The following is a 20,391-nucleotide window of genomic DNA, read 5'->3' on the forward strand; positions in this document are numbered from 1 at the left end:
TCAGTCAAGATTGATGGTATCACATTCAAATCTTGCATTACAAGTACTGGAAGTAGGCCGCGACTTATCCCTGCAGGTAAAATTAAGAGTCTTGGAATCCGGAATCGCTCGATAGAACGCCCAGCTCGCATTTAAAATCTTCGTTGTAGCTATATAGCCGTGTACCATCCTGTATCATGTTTCCATGGGGTGTTTCCGACTCAAAATCCGAATTTGCTCTTCATAGCACCCATGACTAGTCCTCTCTTCTGCTTTCCGACAAACTTGTTGACGTCATTTGCCCAACCTGCACTGTTTTGTGAAAGATTGTCCATACTATCCCCAACAATGTTGAGCTTCTCCGTGCGCTCGTTGAGCTGACGACTCGCCCAAGCACCCCATCCTTCTTGAGTCGGGGATACTTGGGTAGGATAGGACTGATATCCAGCGGCAGAAGAGCTGGCTGCGGTCGGATTGGCGCGGCGTCGTTCCTGCTCTGCCTCTGCTCGCTGCTGCGCCATTTGACGATTTGATAAGGGCCTATCAGGACCACCAACTAAGAGAAGTCAGTAATTTGTTGGGAATAGAAGTAAGAATAGCTTACTGAGAAGATCCATGTCGGCTGGTGTTACATATTGGGTGCCAGAGATCCATTGAATATTGCTGATAGTGGGTCGGGGCGGAATCAAAAGTTCTGGGTTAAGCAAGACGTCCTTCGCGCGTTCACTAGATTTGGTCAGTACATGTGTCATGGCTGGGGAGATGAGTCGACCTACTATTGCAGTCCCGTTCCAAAGACGTTGACAAGAGCCATTTCCGCAGGCCCTTTCCAGCCAAAGATGTCGCCAGTACTTGTAATGACTGCCTCAGAGAAGCGCCTGATGTCTAAGAAATCACTGAGGTTGACAGACCCGATCTCCTTCAATGCAGGTAGCGAATGCGCTCTCGCATATCCATCTCCATACAACCCAAGCATTGCGTAGCCCTTGTCTTCGTACCTCACTACAGTCGCAGCATCGCACAAGAACTGATCAAAGGTTTTGTGCGCTCCTTTACTTGTGGCGGGACGGAATAACCTCGCGCCTGAGGCTGTTGTGGCTAAAAGGACGCCGCTAATCTTCGAGCCATTCCGAAGTCCAGCAACGGCAGACTGCGAAGCATATGCTGGGCGACCAGTTTCTGCGTGCATGGGGCTGATGCTGATAACCTTGTCGTCAAGCGAGCACACACCCGCAGGTTTTACTGAGTATTGGCCACTTGGTTCTGGCAGTAGCTTGAAGGTTGCCAGGTGGCCAAGATTGGTACCGACGTGAAGTAGAATGCTGGAATAGTCGTCATCTTCGAGTGTCATAACACTGAACTCGAGGCAAGTGGGCCACTCCGCTTTGGGTGCTGCCTGCGTTGAACTCCGTCGGAAGCTGGCGCGTTTGTCCGGCTTGACAAATTCCTGTATCGACGCTCTGTAGATAACAGCGGGCCCTCGCAAATCAATGATGGCCAGACTGCCACCCTCAAAGCCCGCAGCAACAAAGCCAACATCAGAATGTTTCAAGGCGGTGACTGGTCCATTGCCCTCGTCAAGCAAAGTAAAAGGCAGCAGTCCCTCTTTGAGAGCCGCTTCACTTCTTTCCGAGATATTGGTAAGCGCTTGCGGTTTATTGTCACCCGGTGGGTACTCCTGTCCAGCATGCCTGTTTACACCCCATCTGAATACCACTACTTCACCAGTCTTCAGCCCTACGGATAGTTCGGATGCTGCTCCTGCAAACGAGGTTTGTGTCACGTGTATGTGCTCTGGGCGGCCGACTGCTCGAGCTACGTCTACCTGTAGCAATGCAGGGTTCTCAATCTCATCGGCGTGACCTGCATCCCATAGTCTGATCGTGCCATCTGCATGAGCTGTCTGGACGATGTTTCGATTCTCAAACCGCTTGAGCGGATGAACAGCCTCGGCACCACCGATGAGGAATTGCGGACCGTGTTGGCGCTTCTCGGTCATGCCAAGCCACCGTGTACGCTCTACAGGCGCGAGATTTGCATAATTGATATACGGATGAACAAGCGTCATGGAGAGGTGCAGTTGATTAGTTGGCGTGATGGGCATTCCGCTTGGAAAAGAGAGAGTGATCAACTCCCCAGATGCAAGTAAGGCGAGAATGGCAATGGGGTCGTGGCAGCCAGCGTAATGAGGGGACGTCCTTGGAATGAGGAACAGGTCCACCACCTCAGTCCCAGGCGGGCATGGAAGTATCCTTTGCCTCTTGGGATTCTCGAAGTGATCGGATAGTACTTGCCAGGATGCGGTCGCGTAAACCGGTGTTCTACCCAGCTCGAAAAGCGTCAGACTTTTGGCGGAGATGTTGGATGGCTGTCCACCAGCGATGAGGATAGCGGTATCGTCAGGGTCCTGGTTCGCACACCACGCAATCTTGAAGATGGGGGACTTGAGTGCAAACGATCCTTCAACGGCACCTGGGCTGAAGCTGCCTGGACCGGGCTTGTCTACGTTTGTATCGGTCAAGGTTCTCGCTTGTACGATGCGGCCATCCTTGGAATCCCATATAACGATACTGCTGTCTTCGTGTCCAGTCAGAACAAAAGTGCCGGTTGGGTGCCAGACAGCCTGGGTAAGCGGAGGTTCGCGGTCCTTGGAGACGGAGACTGGATCCGAGTCGCCTCCAGGGGCTCCTTTGGGGACCACATAGTTGAAGAAATGCAGGGCTTTGTTTTGCTTGAACGAATAGATGACTGCGCCGGAGTTGTACCCAATCAGGAGGGAGCCGATATCTCTAGGCTGGAGCGAGAGCGTAACAACGGAGGTTAGGCGTGAGCGTGGGAACTTTTCCCTCCACAAGTTGGGTATTTTGAAGGGCGTAAGTGCCTCCCTAGCCAGATCATAGGCGTACACCTCACCGTGCTGTGTACCGAGCAGCGCGTAATCGATGGTAGGGTCGCAGTGCAGCGCCGTAATGCGGGCGGGAGGGGAATGGGCGTTGAGCAGCTTCTTCGTCTCGAGCGAAAAGACGGACAGGTCGTTCTTTGAGTCTACGCACAGCAGCTTCTCGGCGCAAAACTGCAGGATCTTGATCGAGGCGTTGCGCGTGGGCAGCGACAGCACCACTTCGACCCTCTTCTGTCCGAATATGTAGATCTGGCCGGGGCCATACTTGCTGTCGCTCGTGCCGACGGCGAGGAGGGATTGGACGGGGTCGTATGCGACCTGGGTGACTTTGGAGTTGATGCCGTAGTTGCGGATCTTTACGTGCTGTTAGCTTGCGCGTAGAGGGCTGGGGGAACGGCGGGGCGAGAAGACAGCGGGCGCGTACATGGTCGAGCACGAATGAATCAGGGCCCAGGCCCAGGGAGAGGTCGTTGCTGACACCGGCCTGCTTTCCACGCAAGAGGTGAGCCATGGTGGTGTGTGGGTCTCATGGTTTTGTCCGCAGAGACAGCGATGAGGACTGCCATCAGCGACCGTCTGCCCAGCTGCCTCGCCGGAAGGAACGCGTTGCGCGACGTCATTTCGGCAACTCTAAGCGCAATGCAGGGTCCACGCCACGTCACAGCCACAGCTAGCAGTCATGGATAATGCTCGACAGGTCTCCTTTTTAATGAATCTGTTACTTGCTCGAAAAGAGAGCCCGCTCAACTATGACACGCTGGCCCTATTAACTACGTGACATGTGTCGTCTACAAAGACAACAGTGCTTCTGCTAAACAAGAACATGTCCAGAAATGATAATCCTCCCGCTCGTTGCTACTGCCCGAAACGCCAGAAGCTGATCTATGGTATCCAGAACACCATGCAAATCCATGTCCGCTCATCAAAACACCCTAGGTCGACATGGAGGCCCCATTAGCGCCATACATGGAGCCGTTGGGAGGCTGCGGCGTCCCTGATCCCTGCCTACTACTACTGAAACTATTTTGTGCCGCAAGCCGGGCTTGTGCTTGCTGCGCTTGCTGTCTTTCAAGCATCATCTGCTGAGGATTGCTGCCTGCGCCATTGTAGGGAGCAGCGGCACCAGGCGCCTGAGGAGTTGCGTATTGGGAAGGGCCGTAGTATGTGCTGCGCATCTGCCCTCCAGACACGGGCGTGCCATATGTTGGCCGTGTACCATAAGCCGATGGTGTGGGCGCGCCCTTGATGGGTGACACATTCCGTGGCGGCGGTGCTTGTGCGCCGTTGTACATGGGTGCCGCATTTTGTGAGCGAGGGTAGAAGCTGCTTTGGTTCTGCTGTGATGCATAACGGTTCTGGCCCTGTGCGGGTGTAGAATTGTAGTACTGTGAGCCAGGAGCACCCGTGTAGCTGCTTGGCTGTGCCGAGCGTTGCGGGAAGTATTGACCAGAAGGAGTGGTTCCATAGCTTGGTCGCGGCGTTTGTTGGTTGTAGGACGGGGTTGCAGAGTACCCCGGCCGAGAGTTGGGAGCATAAGACGCGCCACCTGGTTGGAATGTCTGCGCAGCACCCGAAGGCGAGCGTTGGAGGTGCATCGACGATGATCGGTGGAGGGACTGTGGTTGCGAGTACACTGGACGAGCGCCGGACTGAGGCACTGACGGCGCTGGACGGCTGTACTGGTGCCCAGCTGCGGGATAGTGCGCGTTGGTTCCAGAACTCGTTCGCGCCAGCGTAGCCGGCGTTGCAGCAGCCATTCCTGGTGTCTTTGCAAGTTTCGATAGCTGATCCTCCTCCAAGACGCCCTTGTACTCTTTGGTGTCGAACAGGATAGTTCGACTGATGTTCAGTTCGTCCATCTGGTCCCCATTGAGTTTGGCGACTGCATACGGCGGAAGCTGCGAAATCAACAAGGTGAGCTGTGACTTTAGTATCTGATAGACGTCGAACTCTTCCGACGAGGGTGTTGACGGGCTGCCGGCCAGGGTCGCGAGTGAAGCATTTTGTACAACAGGAGTGCGTGGGTTGGTTGTGAGGGAGAGATTTCGTATCCTTTGGTACGAGGCCAGTGTCTCGAGAAGTTCCGATATCTCCTTGAGCACCTCGTCTGTATCCTTCTCCTCCTCGGTCTTTTCCTCCATCCCAGGTAACACGTCTCCTTGAACCGGGGTGAAGTTCTCGACCGCCTCTTTGAATAATTCATCCTCATCGGTGGTCCCGTTAGTAAGTGCTTGCTTGGCCTGCTCAGGGTCGAGTAGAGCTGGGTCGATCGGGAACATTTCGTTGAAGCGTTTTTCACCAACCTTCTGCCACCAAACCATATTCTTAGTCTCCTCTGGAATAATAGCGGAGCTGTCATCCCGAGTTGGCGCAAAGCTAGAGTAAGCACTGCGAAACAAGGCATCTTCCTTGGCTTGTTGGACTGCAACAAGAATCGCCTCGGACGGGGGTTGCTGCGCTTCGCCCATGCTCAACGCCCGCTGTCTGCTCTTTTGCTTCGCTGTTGGTGAGGTCTGATCTTTCGGCATATCTACCCCAGCATACCCAAGCCAAAAGCCGGAAGACAGGCTCTGATGCGCGTGCGACTGGGAGCCCTTGCGACGAGGTTTGGGCGCTTCCTGGTGCGCAAAGGTGATGGTGCTGTTGCCTTTGCTCGTTGTCGGTCGGGCAGACTTGGGGGGACTGATCTGTGGCAAGTGGGCAGGTGCACGGAAGACCTCCCCAATAGTCGCAACCTTCTTTTTGCTATCTGATTCTGGGATGGGGTATACCTCTGTCGTCGAGATGAGGTTGGGGAGGTTCGTCTCGCGCAAGGGAAGAGTCACCTTGACGGCGGTGTCGAGCGTGGATATTCCATGGGCCGGGGGTATTTTCTGGGGTTGCTGTAGACTGGAGAATAGCTGTTTCGGCGGCGCGCTCCCGTACAGTGTGAGAACAGTCCGGCTCTGGGGTATCTCTGCGTCTTGTTCTTCCTCCTTGATCGGCACCGGAGTGCCCTCCTCTCCTGAGGCTGGAGCGTCGCCATGGCCGTTGGCTTGCTTTGCTGAACCAGGTGCTTTGCGCGACCCTTCTCTAGCCACAAGGTTTTTCAGGACGGTCTGGAAGGCGAGCACTTTGCCCTGCAGCGCTGTGTCTTGGGGCGACGCCTGGGCTGCCGACGAATCGCTTGGGCCGCTGGACGCCAGAATCTCTGTGGTAGCGCTCTCGACATCCTTCTCTAGTGCGTGTAGAGAGTCGTACGAGCCGTCTTGTATCAGGTTGCTGATGGTCGCCGGGCCGTTGGGTGGGGTCAGCTTGGTGCGCTTCGAGTCGGCTTCTCCAGAGGCTGATCGCGTTATCGACGAGGTGATGGGATGCGATAAGATGGAGGGTGTGGTGTCGTAGCTATTCAGTGTCAACATGCGACTCAGAGGTGCGGACGAGCCCAGCCAGCGCATGCCGTGCATGGGCTGCTGGCATGACCGCGACAACGCGCGGGAGCGGGGAATTCTTCGCAGGCGGCATACCTCTTGAGAACTGCCAGTATGTCTGCCAATACTGCCTGCAGAGAGCGCGCGCTGGCATTGGCGCTCTCTCCCGGTGCAGGCGTGGATGCGCCATTGACGGCAATGGCAGGACGCTCGGCGAGTTTCCGTTTGGCGGCAGCGGGCGAGTTGGGCGCCTGGGGGAGCGAGGGCGGGGAGAGGGTGCCGTTGGCGGCGGCCATGGTGACTTTGGGGTGCTGTTGGCGATGCGCGAGTGATGGCGTGGGATGGAACGCGCTCAGGGCGGCCGGAGTCGTGCTTAGGCGGTTTCCTTCACAGCATGCCCTGTCCGCGATACCGGCAGGCGCGATGCTGAAATTTGGAGAGGCGCGTGACGGGGTCCAAGACGGCTTCCGGTGACGCGCAAATGGTGCCTAGGGGTTGCGCGTGCTGTTGGCGGCTGTCCAAAGTTGACTTGGCTTGGTGGAAGTAAGTGCAGCGATGAATGGAACGCGCAAAGGGCAGCGCCAAGACCACGCCGCAGAGTGCCGCAGCAAATACTACCTGGCAACTGCTGACGACGATGATGATTCTTCCCTCTTTCAATGATCTCTTTAATTCTGTTTGCTAATTCACGAGTGTTCGCTCTCCACACGCCTATCGCTCCTTTGGGTGACGATGTCCAAGTCGTCCACGGGTGGTTTGCGACTGTAGCATGCTGCGCTAGTGACGATGGGGCATGAGCTACCCACGATTTTCTCACTGCACTCGACAACTCTCCGCAATTGGATTCCGCACGCGTCGCTCCACGTCTATTGCGTCTGATGAATGCCCTTAGTACTCTCCCTGGTAGCTCCAGGTAGTCCGTACCGCTTCGGCCGTCGTGTGACGCGCCTCCTACCGCACTGGGTAGGCCCGCACGCCATGTTCAAGGCTTACTTTGTACTGACCTGTTTTGCAAGTATCTTTGTAATCCCATAACCCATCTTCCAAGGCGGGACATATCACTCCCTTCGACATGTCATCTCTGGATTCCTTCAGCGTCCCTGCTCTCCCATCACCCCGCGACGCGCAAACCCCGCCGCGGTATAGCCTCTCCTCACCATGAGGTGCCTCATCGACTTTCGAGGCACTACTCCGCGCCGATCCCTAATGACAACGCCTTCTTTGAGAGTTCTATAGATGCCTTTTCAAGCAATCTAGGTACAGATGCTCCATCGGACGCCTCTTCGCCGTTCCCAGACACGCTCGAGGATGCAGAGGAGGATGGTAGATTTCGACCGCAATGGTCCCGCGCCACGAGGAAGGCCAAGCGTCCCAGCAGACCTGCGACAGTCCTGGAATCAATGGATCGCTCGGCTAGAAACCTCTACTTCGTTTCGCCGCCCACTGCGACTGATTTATCCTACACTGCGCCCCGCTCTGCGTTGCGAGGACGCAAGCCGAAGCCTGTACCCTCCGTCAGCACCGAGCTGCTTCCTGAACCTGTCTCCCTTTACTCGATTCTTGCCCGATATCTCCAACATCTTGCGGAAATGGCAACGGATGAGTCGACGTTCCAATATACACCGCGGGAGCTGGAGATACTACAAAATCGAGGCTACACGGTTGAAAGTGTTCAACGATGGGCGTCTTGTCTCACAGAACCGCGATCGACTGCAGCAGTCAAATGCTTCGAACAAGGGGTCGAGATACCACCTCTTTTCCTGCTTCTACTGTTCCTACGTCGCAAGCACATCAGAGTACCTGCTCTTGGTATCGTCATGAGGCACGTTGGTCGTATTGCGCAGTCAGAATCGATAAGCTGGTCGGAGCTCAAGATCATCACGACCCGTTTACTTCGCCATGGGCGCGAGCTCTGGCCCGAGTCAATGCCATGGACTGCGTCCTTTTTCGTTGCCGAAGCAAGCCGACTCTGCGATGATTTTTCTGGATCCAATCCTCTATCCCTTGATATGCTTTCCGACTTGACGCAGTTTTGCAACACATTCTTGTTGCTACTATCGCTACCCACATCTGCCCGCCCTGTAGTCTTCGCTGCCCAACAAGAAAAGGCTCAATTCCAGATCCTTCAATATATGGCGAGTAGGTCGCCTGCAATAACGGTGACACGCCTCGGTTTTCGGTCCGTTGCGCGCAATCAGCTGGCACATGCGAAAACGCTTCAAGAGAGAGAATGGGCTGAGCTCAAAGGGCCTACCTGGCCACCGTGGAAGGAGAATCGCACAGCAATGGATGAGGATAAAGGCTACGAGTTTGGTGCCTCGCGAGCTTCCCAGCTCTTGCACCGTATGTATGAAGCTGGGTACAGTGGTCGCCTCTGGGAAGATGTAGCGCAAGTGTACGCTGGCTGGGACACCGATTCTAGTCCTACGATACAGACTCGAACCTCTTTACCGCGCATCTCCTCCCAGTATCGAGATGCTAAACACCTTCGCCCTCTGCTCTGGGCTGGTCGTATACGAACGACACGCACGCGTAGGGAGGCCTGGGCATGCTTCCTCTCACATGAGCTGTCTGGAGAACCTGCTCATCCAGATATCTATCTTGCAATGTTCGAAAAGTTGTATCATGCTGAAGCAGAGCGATCGTCCCGCACAGAGTTCTCGTCTGATGCAGAAAATACCCATGAAGAAGACACCACTCATATGTTACCTGGAGACATGAAAGAAGCACTCCCCGACCCGCTATCTACTTTGCACTATGTATATCTTAGCGAACCCGTTCCTGGCTACCGAGGGCTACTAAGACGGATGCAGACGGCACACGTCAAGCCTAAACGCCGCTTACTTGCGTTCCTCCTGGAGACATGCCCCGAGTTCGATACGGGTCTAGATTTACTAGACATGACTAGGGACGTTCAACACGGCAGGGTAGGCCGAATGCTCGACGGCATTCACGACATGTACACGTCAGGCAACTCAATCCCGGGTTTTCTTTTCAAGGCGATCATTGACTTCTTGTGTCGCTTTGGAAGCATCGACCAGTCATCTTTTCACAAAGTTGACTTCCTACCTCCAGAACAGCACGTTAGTCAGCTCAGGTCGAACCGGCAATATTGTGTCGAATACGCATACATGCTTCTCAAATACTATCGACCGATCTACCGACCAGCCTGGGCTTGCATGATAAAGGTGCTGGCGTCTCAGAAAGGGCATAAGCATGTTCTAAGTGTTTCTCGGTACAAGCTCATTTGTTCCATTGTTGAAAATATGGAAGAGATTGATCTTGACGTCGACGACGAGATATTCCGTCTGGTCTGTATTGCGACTATGTACGCCGCTCAAGCCGTCGAACGAGGCTCCGCTTCTTTTGAAGATACACGATACATTCTTTCCACTGCCTCCTCTCGCCTTCGTACGCTCTTCAATGGCCTGGTCGGTGCTAGTGCAGATGCGCAGTCGCCTACGGGTGATCAGACAGCCAACGTCATTTCACCACACATTCCGGGGCCCGCGGAGCTACATGCCTATGTACGAGGGCTAGGTATTCTCCGGGATTATGAGGGTCTTTACTCATTCGCCACCTGGTTCACCAAATATCATGCTGAGGTGACGGCGCGTGCAGAAGCTCAACGCTCAGGCAGGCACCTTCTGTTCAAGACGCTCGTGGCGTTGCGCCTAGCTGTCGATGGAGGCGGATTCGGACCAGCCAACGATCACACATCCGGTGCACCAGAAGACATAGCACTTCTGATCAAGACACAGATCGAGAGTGTTGAACAGTGGGGCGGTTGGCCTGCAAAGGAATATGTGGACATGTATGCCAAGGGCCATTTAAAGTCCGCACCACCCGTTGTTGGAGGACGCTAGAAGACGGTGGAATACGAGCACTTTCTATTCCATGTTTTCACTGCTCTTGATATACTGTAAAAGTAGACCACTGGCGCATATCCGAGGATAGCAATCTAAAATTAAACGTCAACCAATATTTTCGAGACCGTGGCGAGACCTTTCCTCCAACCATGCCGTCGCCTCTGCGAAATCTTCTAGCCAATCCAACTCCGCGTCGCCGCGCGGAAGAACGGGCAAGCCTGCTGATTGAAACCGCGAGGCACGTATGCAGAGCTTCGGAGTGAGCCTACGCTCGCTTGTGTGCTGATTCTCCAATGCCTTGCATAGGTCCGTAACCCCATCCACCTCTTCTGCTGCATCCTCCCGCGCCCAATCCGGTGCGTTCTCCATAATTGCTTGGCACTTTTCCACAATCTCCACCGGCGCGGATGGCGCCCCGTCAAGACCATCATAAAAGTATTGTATTTGGCTCTCATACGGCACAAGAGGAGGATACTTGAAGCGGAAGGGTTTCACTTCCCTGCTGTTCCAGCGAGCGGTCTTCGCCCGTTTAATCATTCTTCGCGCCTCACGTCGCATTTGAGTGGGAACGTGTTGCGCATTGAATTCGTCGGGAGCCTTGTTTCGGGGATCGAATGGCTGCTTTAGACGGGTGGGATGGGCCTCGTAGATATCCGCCAGTCGGTGGAGTTCCGCTGCTAGCGTTTCTGCTCTGACTAGACGGACTTGTTGATACATGTCGACGAAAGCTGCTAGTTTGTCGGCGGAGAATACAGCCCCGTCTGCATGGTGCTGGTATTTGTAATCCCTCTCACCTAATTCGGGAATCCTAGAGAAGATTGCTGAAGCTTGCACCGGCAATTTTGGGAGAATCGGTACGACAATTCGGGAGTAGTCGTGGAACGTGGTCCAAGTCTCAGTAAGGATGATCGCGTTTAACTCCGAGAGCCACCTTGTTCCCAGCTCCCCTCGTTCCTGTCTAAAACGAGTCCAGTTCTTATCCAATGCATGCTTCCAGTCTGGATTGCGATAGGTCAGAAAGTAAAGGCGGCCTTTGTCTTTGAAGACGTCTGGTAGATCTTCCTTGGATTCCGGTTTCTTGAAACATGCGAACTTTACGCGGTCTGTAATGGAGAGTAGTGTCTGCCATTTACTCATGTCTTCGCCGCGGAAGTATTTACCCCAGAGCGATCGGCTATTTTTGAGGGACCAAGTAAGACGTGGCCCGGCGCAAGAAGAAAGGCGAATTAGTTGCGAGTATTCCAGTTCGTCTAGTATATCGTCGTGAAGCTCGCATGGGAGCTTCTCAAGGTCCTGTGCGATACGCTGGTATCTCTTAGGCGCCAGCTTGATTTCCATCTTCTTGTCGGATGCAGTTAGAACTGTCGGTCGAAGGCGGGTGAAAGTGGTGCTGCAATGCGATCAAATTCAAATCGAAACTCAGTGTATTTGTCTGATGTTTTCATGAGGACGTTTATTCACGGAAGTTCTTCTCTTCATTGAGAAGCAATCTTGGAAGCTTTCGCTGTTTTCCTTGAGTCACGAAAAGGGCGCTGGTAGTCTACCACAAATGGCCTTTATGTTGCCCGCGTTTCCTCTCATGCACAGAATCAGCAGGCACCGCCATGCCAACTCGATGCAATTTAATCGGACACCAGTTTTCCTGTTACTACGAGAGCGTTATTTCGTTATTTTCTTTCACGTTGATCTAGTCATACATGTACCTCCATAAAGCCGCCATTCTGACTCATTACAGGCACCATACTACGCAGCCATAGACACCCCTGAAACAATGTCCCGACGCTTGTGGGAAGACACCCGTCAGCGGCCCAAAGCCATGTAGCTGGGTAGTATACCATCTACCCGGTTATGGTACAGATGGAGCATTTCAGATTGCTGCGTGCCTTGCACTGTCCTGATCTGGGCCACGACATCAAGGTACTCATATACGAGAACTGCCTCAGTAGAATCTGACCTTACTTGGACGAAGCGGCGTCAAATAGAACTTCAGATGGACCCGCCGGAGCATGCGTTACTTCCTTCGGAAGTCACGACTACCTTAACAGCCACTACACATCTGCAGAAGGCTGCTACATTCCAGCGCGGCACCACAGCTGATCCTCTCATGGCACGGTTGGGGGAGCGCGTTCATCCTAGTCGATCCCCCAGCGTCAAGAGCCTCACCGCCGATCCCAAGCACCTCGGCGAAGCTTCTTCAAAGAAGATGGGCGGGTAGTTCTGTACAAAGGAGGATAACTCGGCTGTTAGAGTGGGGCTCGGGTACGCTAGTAACGGCTTAGGTCCCGAGGTCTTGCGGGGGTGCACCCTGCTTCTTTAATATATCTCATCACAATATCCACGTTCGACAGCAACTCTTGCGAGCACGATAATTGGTGGGCCGGTTTAATATTGTGATTGTCGCCTGTTTACATATCGCACGTCTTGCTTAACCCATTACAACAAACAGCTCTCCCCACGTGTCCACCACAGCCCCGTATTAGCCATCCACCCATCAAAAGCCACTACCGACTCCCGAGGTCGAGCTAACGACCATCTACTGCTTGTAGCAAGAGGTGCGGAACTGAGCGTTCCAACCACTGACAGTGCTGTACTTTCCACCAGCAGCGCAGGCGGTGCCGACTTCAAGAGGGTTGTTGGGGTTGGTGGCACCATCGGCGCGGTGGGCGTTGGTGCACCAGCGCTGGCAGTCGAGGTCACCAATCTTGGGGTCCTAAAGAGTATCTCAAATTAGCATCCAAGATGCATTTCATCTTGTGTCGTTCATGAAGGGTTGCTCACAGAGTAGACGCAGCAGTGCGAGCCATCACCGAAGAGGCACTGGCAGAACTGGGCGGCCTGAGCGCTGATGGCGCTGGCGATGATGATAGTGGCGAGGGAGAGAATGCGGACCATTTTGGCGGTTGTGAGAAGTCTCGAAGAGGTAGTAGAAGAGTGTGGAGTAGAGTGGATTTAGATTGAGTGTCTTGGTGCTGTCCAGAGAGGGTGGTGCTCTGATATTTAAGCTTGCTTAAGCTCTTGCTTATATCTACAGACAAATGAGTCGGCACTGATATTTGGCCGAGTGATGCTCTCATATCGCTCAAGATAGTGCATTCAAGTTAGCCCAGCCTCGTACGGTCGTTTTCGACCACCGGATATTCACGAGTGTCGGTGTGTTCTAGGGAAATCTCCGTGTCAGCAATCGTGACATGCTGCGGCTACCGGCAAAAGGATTATGTGCAGGAAACTATTGCGTGTGAATTGCAAGGGAGAGGAACAAGCCAACGTAGACCAACGCAGGGGTCATGACTAATACGAGAGACCACTCAGGTCCACGCTTCCTTCTCGGCGGATATTTCCAAGATCACGAACTCACTAACCCAACTTCCAAGACTTGAATGGATCGATGGGGTCGATTTTGGAGCGGTATCTACGGTACCATCTCACCTACATGTTTGAGGAATCAGGTACTAACGCAGGGGCGATAACGGATGGAGAAACCACGCTTCATTTTCGGTCGTTAATTCCAACATCACGAGCTCACTAGGCATGTGCTCCATCTACACGCTGCTGGAGTCCTCAACGAAGACACCACCGCAGATCTGGCCCTCATCAAGGTTGCTCTCCTGGAGACCAGCGGTGGCGACGTCGGAAGTACCCGTGAACCGGTGGGTTTCCTGGGGATGCACATCTGGAACTGAGGATATCATTCCGACTTGGCCAAAGTAGACTTTCCAAAGTTACTAGACATTGGGTTGTATCTCGTGGCTGCAAGCGCTTTACTCGCAACTGTCTGATGGCAGTTTTGGTGGACTTCCTCTCATCCTCCCCTCGTGCTACTCATTATCTTGCTTCCATCTTCTAGAGTGCGGCATGGCTGCAGACTTCGTGGTAGTACATACCACAGTGAGCATACCGGCCCGGTCTGCACAGATAGTGACTGGCTTCGGGACATTCAGCGCGCATCTTTGGCCGTGTATTTCCCCCGTGCCGGTTTTGGTGATAGTCCACTAGTTGGCTGCTGACACAGTCCCCATAGTACTATCGAATGTACATGGTTTGGCCGTAGAGTGGAAATTTGGGTCCGAGGCGCTCATGGTCAACGGGATCCACAACAGGCAGTTCCAGTGAGGCTCTGCCACAACTCCAGAAACGTCTGGTAGTACTGACTCGTGACGGTCCGAATTCGGCAGTCGGCACTTTCCTGTAAGCACAGTAGACCACGTTTGGCAGGTTCTTCCATATTCGGTCAACTGTTCGGTCATATTATATGCGCTGTTTAGAGCTGATCGGTGTACGTTGAAGGGTGACGTAGGAAGACAGGCGTGGGAACGTGTTATGTAAGATCGTTGCGGCTGTTCAAGCCCGTGTAGATCTTTTGCGCATCCTCGTGATGGTGTGGTGGTGAGACTGTAGTTTTCTCTATTTGTACAGGTGCTTGATGCGATTGATTGCATTGCTGTGTATGTAAGGAGTGTGTGTCGTAGATGTCGTTCTATCTAGGTATCCAAACATCGTTTAGATCCCGTCTGCAGGTGCTCTCCGACTTCCGCACTGACCTCCGAACCTAAGGACCATTCGGCCCTATATAGGTATCTAGGTATCGTTCCACTGACCTCAACATCACAATGGAATCGGCGCGACGACTTTTTTGCTACTCAGCTGACCAAAATGTTTCATTGTGATAGACGAGGCCCTTGGAGTTGAGATACTTCCCATTCGAGACCATCCCCTTGCGCATGGGTCGTATGAAACGCGGGCCTTGGCGGGAAGGTACCCAGGTGTGGTTGGTGGGTCATCTCTGGGTCGTCTCTGTTGTGATAGACGAACATGATCTTGCCGTCTATATAAAGCAACAGTGATCTTCTCGATACCTAGCATACCGACACAGCATCTTCATTACCCACAAGTTTTACACACCTCCTCATCACACTCAACTACTCATTCACCTCGATCCACGACAAAATGGTCCGACTCTCCATCGCCGCGGTTATCTTCGCCGCCATCACTTCCGTCGCCGCTGATGGATGGTGCCAATGCCTCTACGCGGATGGCTCCCACTGCTGCGTTACTGTAAGCCAATGATAGCCCGAGTGGAATCAAACAGGAAATTCAAGCGACCGAATCTAACGATGTACTAGCAATACGGCATCAGGAAGGACTGCGTGGCCCGATGCATCGACAACGGAAACTCGGACAACAAGTGCAACGCTGGTGGCAAGTACTCGGACGTTAGCTCATGGAACGCTTCGTGGCGCCGCTCCTGCACGGATTGGACCATTGGAAACGCGAAGTAGAGGAGGAGCTTGTCAGGGTGCCCTTGCGCAGTTCTTAAGCAATCGTCTCTTTGTATTATGGCAGTCAATGTAACAATGTACCTTCTCTTGAGTTTCCTCAGTTCTCGAGGTCCTAGGACCTCGATCGCTGGGAAGCTCCCATTCAATCTAAACCCTTTTCTGTAAATACGGTAATCGCCGCGTGTAATAATTGATATGACGGTGTGCCTTCTCACCGTGTGTAACTGATACGATGATGAACCTTTCCAAACGAAAACAAGCGCACTGTGGTAGACTCCGTGAGATTACTTGAACAGATCCAATGTGACCTATGCACGTCCCCCCGTGGGGTGCTTCGGAAATCCGCCGAAATATGATTATGACTCGTGTTATGCGGTCTCTTAGTCTGCTGGACTCTATAAAGATCGTGGTCTCTCTTCCACTCCTCAGCACCATCACACCACTCATCACATCTACCCACAACCCAACCCAACCCAACCCAACTGCATCCTACTCATCATCAACGCTCAACATGCGTCTTACTGTTGTTACCGTGCTCCTTGCCAGCGTAAGCAGCGTTGTTGCTTCGTACTGCCAGTGCCTTTACCCAGACGGCAGCCATTGCTGCGTTATCGTAAGTCGTCATGTATCACTTCACACTCAAGATTGACTTGCTCACCATCGTGATGTTTTCAGGACAACCTTGTCGATGATTGCCCAAGAATGTGCTTGAGGGCTTCCAAGGACAGCACGACCGCTGGACAGTGCAACGCCGACGGGAAATTCTCCAATGTCAGCTCATGGAACGCCCAGAGACGCAAGCAGTGTGGCAAGCCCTACATTTACTAGATTCGGAAATTCACTCGCACTATCGCCAAAGCTCCTGCGATGTCGTTCTGGAGGATGGGACTGAGAGGGTTTTGTGGTGAAAACTGGTAGGAAGATCGCTCGGGGACGGTTCTTGAAACACGATGGGGCTGTGGATGTTGAGGCGGGTCGATCGTGGGTACCATTGCGGATGTAGCGAGTAACAGCGAAATAACACCTTGCCTATCTCCCCACCCTTCCGTACTGTTCAGAAATCATACCAGAAGCTTATCATGCGTATGTGAAAATCAGTTGACCGGAACTTTTCAGTGTCGTTAAGCTCGGGTCGTACAGGCGGCTTCATGGATGGCGGCTTACGGGTACCTGCGTTACTTGCTCAGCTGTTCAGTTGCGACACCCTCTCATATTTCCGTCCCTCTTCCGTGTATTACAAGTACCATACTCGTTTCGAAACTGCTGAAGATGTTGCTGTTTTGTGACAGACAGGCCGATGCCAGCCATGTGGACCCCGTCGTAGTTACATTCGTGAGAGGAAGCCTGAAAAGACAATTTTTGTTCAAGAAGCCGGAAGCCTCAACATCTCCCATCTTCAAGTCAACAACTTCATCGTTTTTGACATACTCAACCCCTCCAACACGCCAACCACATCCTACCATGTCCCCATCCATCGAGCTTACCACTACTCCTCGCCCTACTCCTTCTGTCACATCAAAATCCACACCGAAAGCCCATCTCATCCTCATTGTAACCTCCCTCTACCTCGGCACCTTCCTCGTAGCCCTCGACACCATAATCCTCAACCCCATCCTGCTGACCATAACCAAAACCTTCCACGTCCTCGACCATCTCGCATGGTATGGAAGTGCGTATCTTCTCGCGCTCACAGCGCTGCAGCCCACATTGGGGAAACTGTATAAAGTGGGGGATGTCAAGATGTTGTATCTTGTCTCTGTGGGGGTGTTCGAAGGTACGTCGGATGCTTTCTTGGTCTAATATGAGTGTAGGGTGTACAAAACGATAAGCTGATGTAACCATTAGTCGGTAGTGTACTCTGCGCGGTCGCACCTTCATCTGCAATCTTCATTCTAGGGAGAGCGGTGGCAGGATGCGGAGCAGCGGGATTAATGCAAGGTTCTTTTGCCGTGGTAACGAAGATTGTTCCTTTATCCCAGCGACCCTTCTTCTTCGGGCTGTTTGTCAGTGCGTTTGGGGTTAGCATTGGGGTCGGGCCAGTGGTGGGAGGTTTGTTGGCTGATCGAGGACTATGGCGGTGGTGTTTCTGGATGTGAGTATGCCGCGGATCGCTGATTTTGTGCTTACGAGTTACAAGTAATCTGCCCTTGGGTGCCGTGGTTTTAGGACTTGTTGCGGTGTTCTTGAGACTTGATAGAGGAAAGGGAGTTGGGAAAGCGAAAACTTCCAGCAGCGGACATGATGTTGGACGCTTTTTCCTCAAGCTTGATCTGGGAGGGAGTCTCTTGCTGATCGCGTCCATGTGTTGTCTCTTCGTGGCAATGCAATGGGGCGGCCATCGTGTTCCTTGGAGCTCCCCCATCATCATCGGTCTTTTCTCTATCTCCGGGGTCTTACTTGTGCTGTTCCTCTTAATGGAGTGGAAGATGGGGGACGACGCATCTGTGCCGTTTGGAGTTCTCAAACAACGATCCATCGCTTTCGGAGTCGTGTATCTATCCTTCTTCTCGATGCCGAATTTCTCGGTATGTAATTGCTCCCCCCACACAGCTTCCCTATTAGACTGACATGAAGATAGTATGGAATATACGTACCCATGTTCTTTCAAACAGTAAAGGGGTTCAGCGCGCAAAGGAGTGGTGTGGAGATTTTGTTCTTGACGTTGACGCAGATTTTAACTGTAGTAGTGGTCGGGGCCCTAGTTTCGAGATCAGGTTGTTACGTGAGTTTTGCGGAACGATCTCGCCGTTCTGGACTGAGTCTCGATAGACGCCATTCATCATCCTTGGGACTGGCCTGAGCGTAGTGAGTTCCATTTGGAAACTTTATCGCCAGGATTGACTGACCATCCGAATGAAGGTCGGATCCGGGCTCATCACATTACTCAACGTCAGCACCAGCCATGGTGTGTGGGCGGCATACTTCATCATATGCGGTGTTGGTACTGGTTGCGCGATCAATCTGCCGTACACAGCTATATCGGCTGTTTTGAAGGAGGAAGACATGGTCACCGGGAATGGTATGGCTTTTTAACGTCCTGTCATCTGAAATCTGATTTCTCTTCAGCATTATTACAATTTGCCTTTCAACTCGGCGGTGCAGTAGGCCTCTGTATATCACAAACCATATTTTTGGGTCGCTTGACAGCAGATGTCAAGTCCAGCCTTCCGAATTCGCCGGTGGGAGGACTGAACAGCAACGGGGCGAATAAGTTGGCTTATCAAAATGCCATTCGGGACGTTTTTCTCTTCTTGCTGGTGACGAGTGGGCTTGCCTTGGTTGCGTCCTTTGGGTTCGAGCACAAGAATGTCAAGAAAGTTGAAGAAGCACGGAAGATAAGCAGTGCGCAACGCGAGGAGGTGGAGTAATTGCCTTGTTAAGGTTCTGCTGCAAAAGCGTATGTATGTTGAGCCGGACAAGAGGATGTTGAGCTATCCGTACAATGACGACAGTAATGCAATTGCCTATTGAAGCATAGCTATGAGGCTGGCGAAGGCGCATGGACGCAGATCGTTGTGAGAAGACTCGATGATGCTTGGACGGTAGCAGGTATGATGCATGTGATTCTGATCACGAGGGACGTTTGCCGCGTCTAAACGCTTATGGTCCGGCGGAGTAATATAGTGGTCTCGACGCGTGACGCGGTAGGGTAATGACTGGGGGTTAGCTTGGACAGCTCTGCCGAAGCCAGCCAGCCCCGCGACACCTCAAGCAGCAATCGAGCATCTCTCCCGACTCCAGCACGCCGCTCCGTCAGTCCACTCTGGCGTTGGTACACGACCAAATCGCTTTCGCACATCAATTCACTACAAAACTTCAAGTCGCATTGCCTAACGACGCCGCACCTGTCCACTTGGCTAGGCAGCCGTATCGTGGGGCCGTACAAGAACCTGGAATACGAGCGACGATATCTGCACGCACCGACGAACGCACGCCTACCACCTACTCGACGACCGGAAAAACAAGTGCACAGTATGGCAGCCTTCTTCGAACAGCTATGGGAGTCCATCTTCATCGCGGGGCCCACGCCCACGCTCCTTATCGCAACAAACGCCTCGTTCGCGGCGCTCCAGGTCCTTCTGTTCGTCATGCTCATCGCGACGTACAGCATACACTTCGTTATCCTGTCCCTTCTCTGCGGAGGTCTCTGGTGGTCGATAAACTGGTTCGCGACGGAGCTCAAGGCTGCGCAGGCGAAGGAGGAGGAAGCAAAGCGTATCCGGGAAGCTAGAAGAGGCGGAAAAGAAAAGGGAGGTGCAGCAGGCGACGACAGAGATGGCATGGACACAGGCGACGATACAGAGGTGGATACCGAGGTCGAGCAGACGCAAACGATCAAGCCCAAGTCGAACCAGCCTCGCGCGCCCCGCCCCGAGACACAGAGCACGGTCTTCGTTGAGAGACCCGGTGGAACTGAGACAGAGAATCCAACACAAGCTGCTGCCTCTGTTGGTAGCGGAGGTCCTGCCACTGTGAGTACTACGGGAACGACGACGAGTCTTGCAGCACCGGTAGACGAAGCACTGAAGAGAAGGAAGGGAATGGGTGAATCAACAGGCGATCTATCTACCGATAGCGAATGGGACAAGCTATCGGAGGACTCAGAGGACAAGTGAAGATGGAGACATGTTGCTAGATACTATTCGTTATGTTTGGATACTAGACGCGATTAGATTCTGTGGACCTGTACACCGATGTCATTACACGTGAACACGCGCGGCCGCCTCTGTTGCCCTGCATATCAGACATGGCTGCTATTCAAGTGCCGTTGCTAGTCCACCATAATCTCTCTTGGATCGTCGTCTGCCTTCATGCCCATCTTGTTCGCGATGCATGTGTCTGATGCCCAACTTCGTCAAGTCGAGCTGGTCGTGCTTGCCACGCGCCGCAGCAGGGCCTTGACTGCCCCGCCATGTATCCAGCATCACCCATCCCCCATCACAGTGCCCTAGACT

At 53.2% G+C, this 20,391-nt stretch overlaps 8 protein-coding genes across 8 annotated transcripts; 4 read left to right on the top strand and 4 right to left on the bottom strand.

Moving 5' to 3' along the window:
* Nucleotides 1-200: 200 nt before the first annotated feature.
* J4E84_000864 (uncharacterized protein) lies at nucleotides 201-3,392 on the bottom strand (the record flags this gene model as incomplete). The annotated part of the gene is made up of 4 exons (XM_049383499.1): nucleotides 201-535; nucleotides 584-705; nucleotides 756-3,235; nucleotides 3,306-3,392. The coding sequence occupies 4 exons, from the start codon at nucleotides 3,390-3,392 to the stop codon at nucleotides 201-203; spliced, it is 3,024 nt and encodes a 1,007-aa protein (XP_049249017.1).
* Nucleotides 3,393-3,813: 421 nt separating this feature from the next.
* J4E84_000865 (uncharacterized protein) lies at nucleotides 3,814-6,587 on the bottom strand (the record flags this gene model as incomplete). Its single annotated transcript, XM_049383500.1, has 2 exons — nucleotides 3,814-6,265; nucleotides 6,388-6,587. The coding sequence occupies 2 exons, from the start codon at nucleotides 6,585-6,587 to the stop codon at nucleotides 3,814-3,816; spliced, it is 2,652 nt and encodes an 883-aa protein (XP_049249018.1).
* A 1,104-nt stretch (nucleotides 6,588-7,691) lies between these two features.
* Nucleotides 7,692-10,157, top strand: J4E84_000866 (uncharacterized protein; the record flags this gene model as incomplete). The annotated part of the gene is made up of 1 exon (XM_049383501.1): nucleotides 7,692-10,157. The coding sequence occupies one exon, from the start codon at nucleotides 7,692-7,694 to the stop codon at nucleotides 10,155-10,157; it is 2,466 nt and encodes an 821-aa protein (XP_049249019.1).
* Nucleotides 10,158-10,265: 108 nt separating this feature from the next.
* J4E84_000867 (uncharacterized protein) lies at nucleotides 10,266-11,498 on the bottom strand (the record flags this gene model as incomplete). The annotated part of the gene is made up of 1 exon (XM_049383502.1): nucleotides 10,266-11,498. The coding sequence occupies one exon, from the start codon at nucleotides 11,496-11,498 to the stop codon at nucleotides 10,266-10,268; it is 1,233 nt and encodes a 410-aa protein (XP_049249020.1).
* A 1,195-nt stretch (nucleotides 11,499-12,693) lies between these two features.
* On the bottom strand, nucleotides 12,694-13,052 carry J4E84_000868 (uncharacterized protein; the record flags this gene model as incomplete). Its single annotated transcript, XM_049383503.1, has 2 exons — nucleotides 12,694-12,870; nucleotides 12,939-13,052. The coding sequence occupies 2 exons, from the start codon at nucleotides 13,050-13,052 to the stop codon at nucleotides 12,694-12,696; spliced, it is 291 nt and encodes a 96-aa protein (XP_049249021.1).
* Nucleotides 13,053-15,104: 2,052 nt separating this feature from the next.
* On the top strand, nucleotides 15,105-15,436 carry J4E84_000869 (uncharacterized protein; the record flags this gene model as incomplete). The annotated part of the gene is made up of 2 exons (XM_049383504.1): nucleotides 15,105-15,212; nucleotides 15,281-15,436. The coding sequence occupies 2 exons, from the start codon at nucleotides 15,105-15,107 to the stop codon at nucleotides 15,434-15,436; spliced, it is 264 nt and encodes an 87-aa protein (XP_049249022.1).
* A 1,461-nt stretch (nucleotides 15,437-16,897) lies between these two features.
* J4E84_000870 (uncharacterized protein) lies at nucleotides 16,898-17,236 on the top strand (the record flags this gene model as incomplete). The annotated part of the gene is made up of 1 exon (XM_049383505.1): nucleotides 16,898-17,236. The coding sequence occupies one exon, from the start codon at nucleotides 16,898-16,900 to the stop codon at nucleotides 17,234-17,236; it is 339 nt and encodes a 112-aa protein (XP_049249023.1).
* Nucleotides 17,237-19,410: 2,174 nt separating this feature from the next.
* Nucleotides 19,411-20,052, top strand: J4E84_000871 (uncharacterized protein; the record flags this gene model as incomplete). Its single annotated transcript, XM_049383506.1, has 1 exon — nucleotides 19,411-20,052. One exon carries the CDS (start codon nucleotides 19,411-19,413, stop codon nucleotides 20,050-20,052), a length of 642 nt encoding a protein of 213 aa, XP_049249024.1.
* Between the last annotated feature and the right edge of the window lie 339 nt (nucleotides 20,053-20,391).

The sequence above is a fragment of the Alternaria hordeiaustralica genome (assembly GCF_023758085.1).
Source record: "Alternaria hordeiaustralica strain BMP 2776 chromosome Unknown scaffold_1, whole genome shotgun sequence".
Classification (NCBI taxonomy): Eukaryota; Fungi; Ascomycota; class Dothideomycetes; order Pleosporales; family Pleosporaceae; genus Alternaria; species Alternaria hordeiaustralica.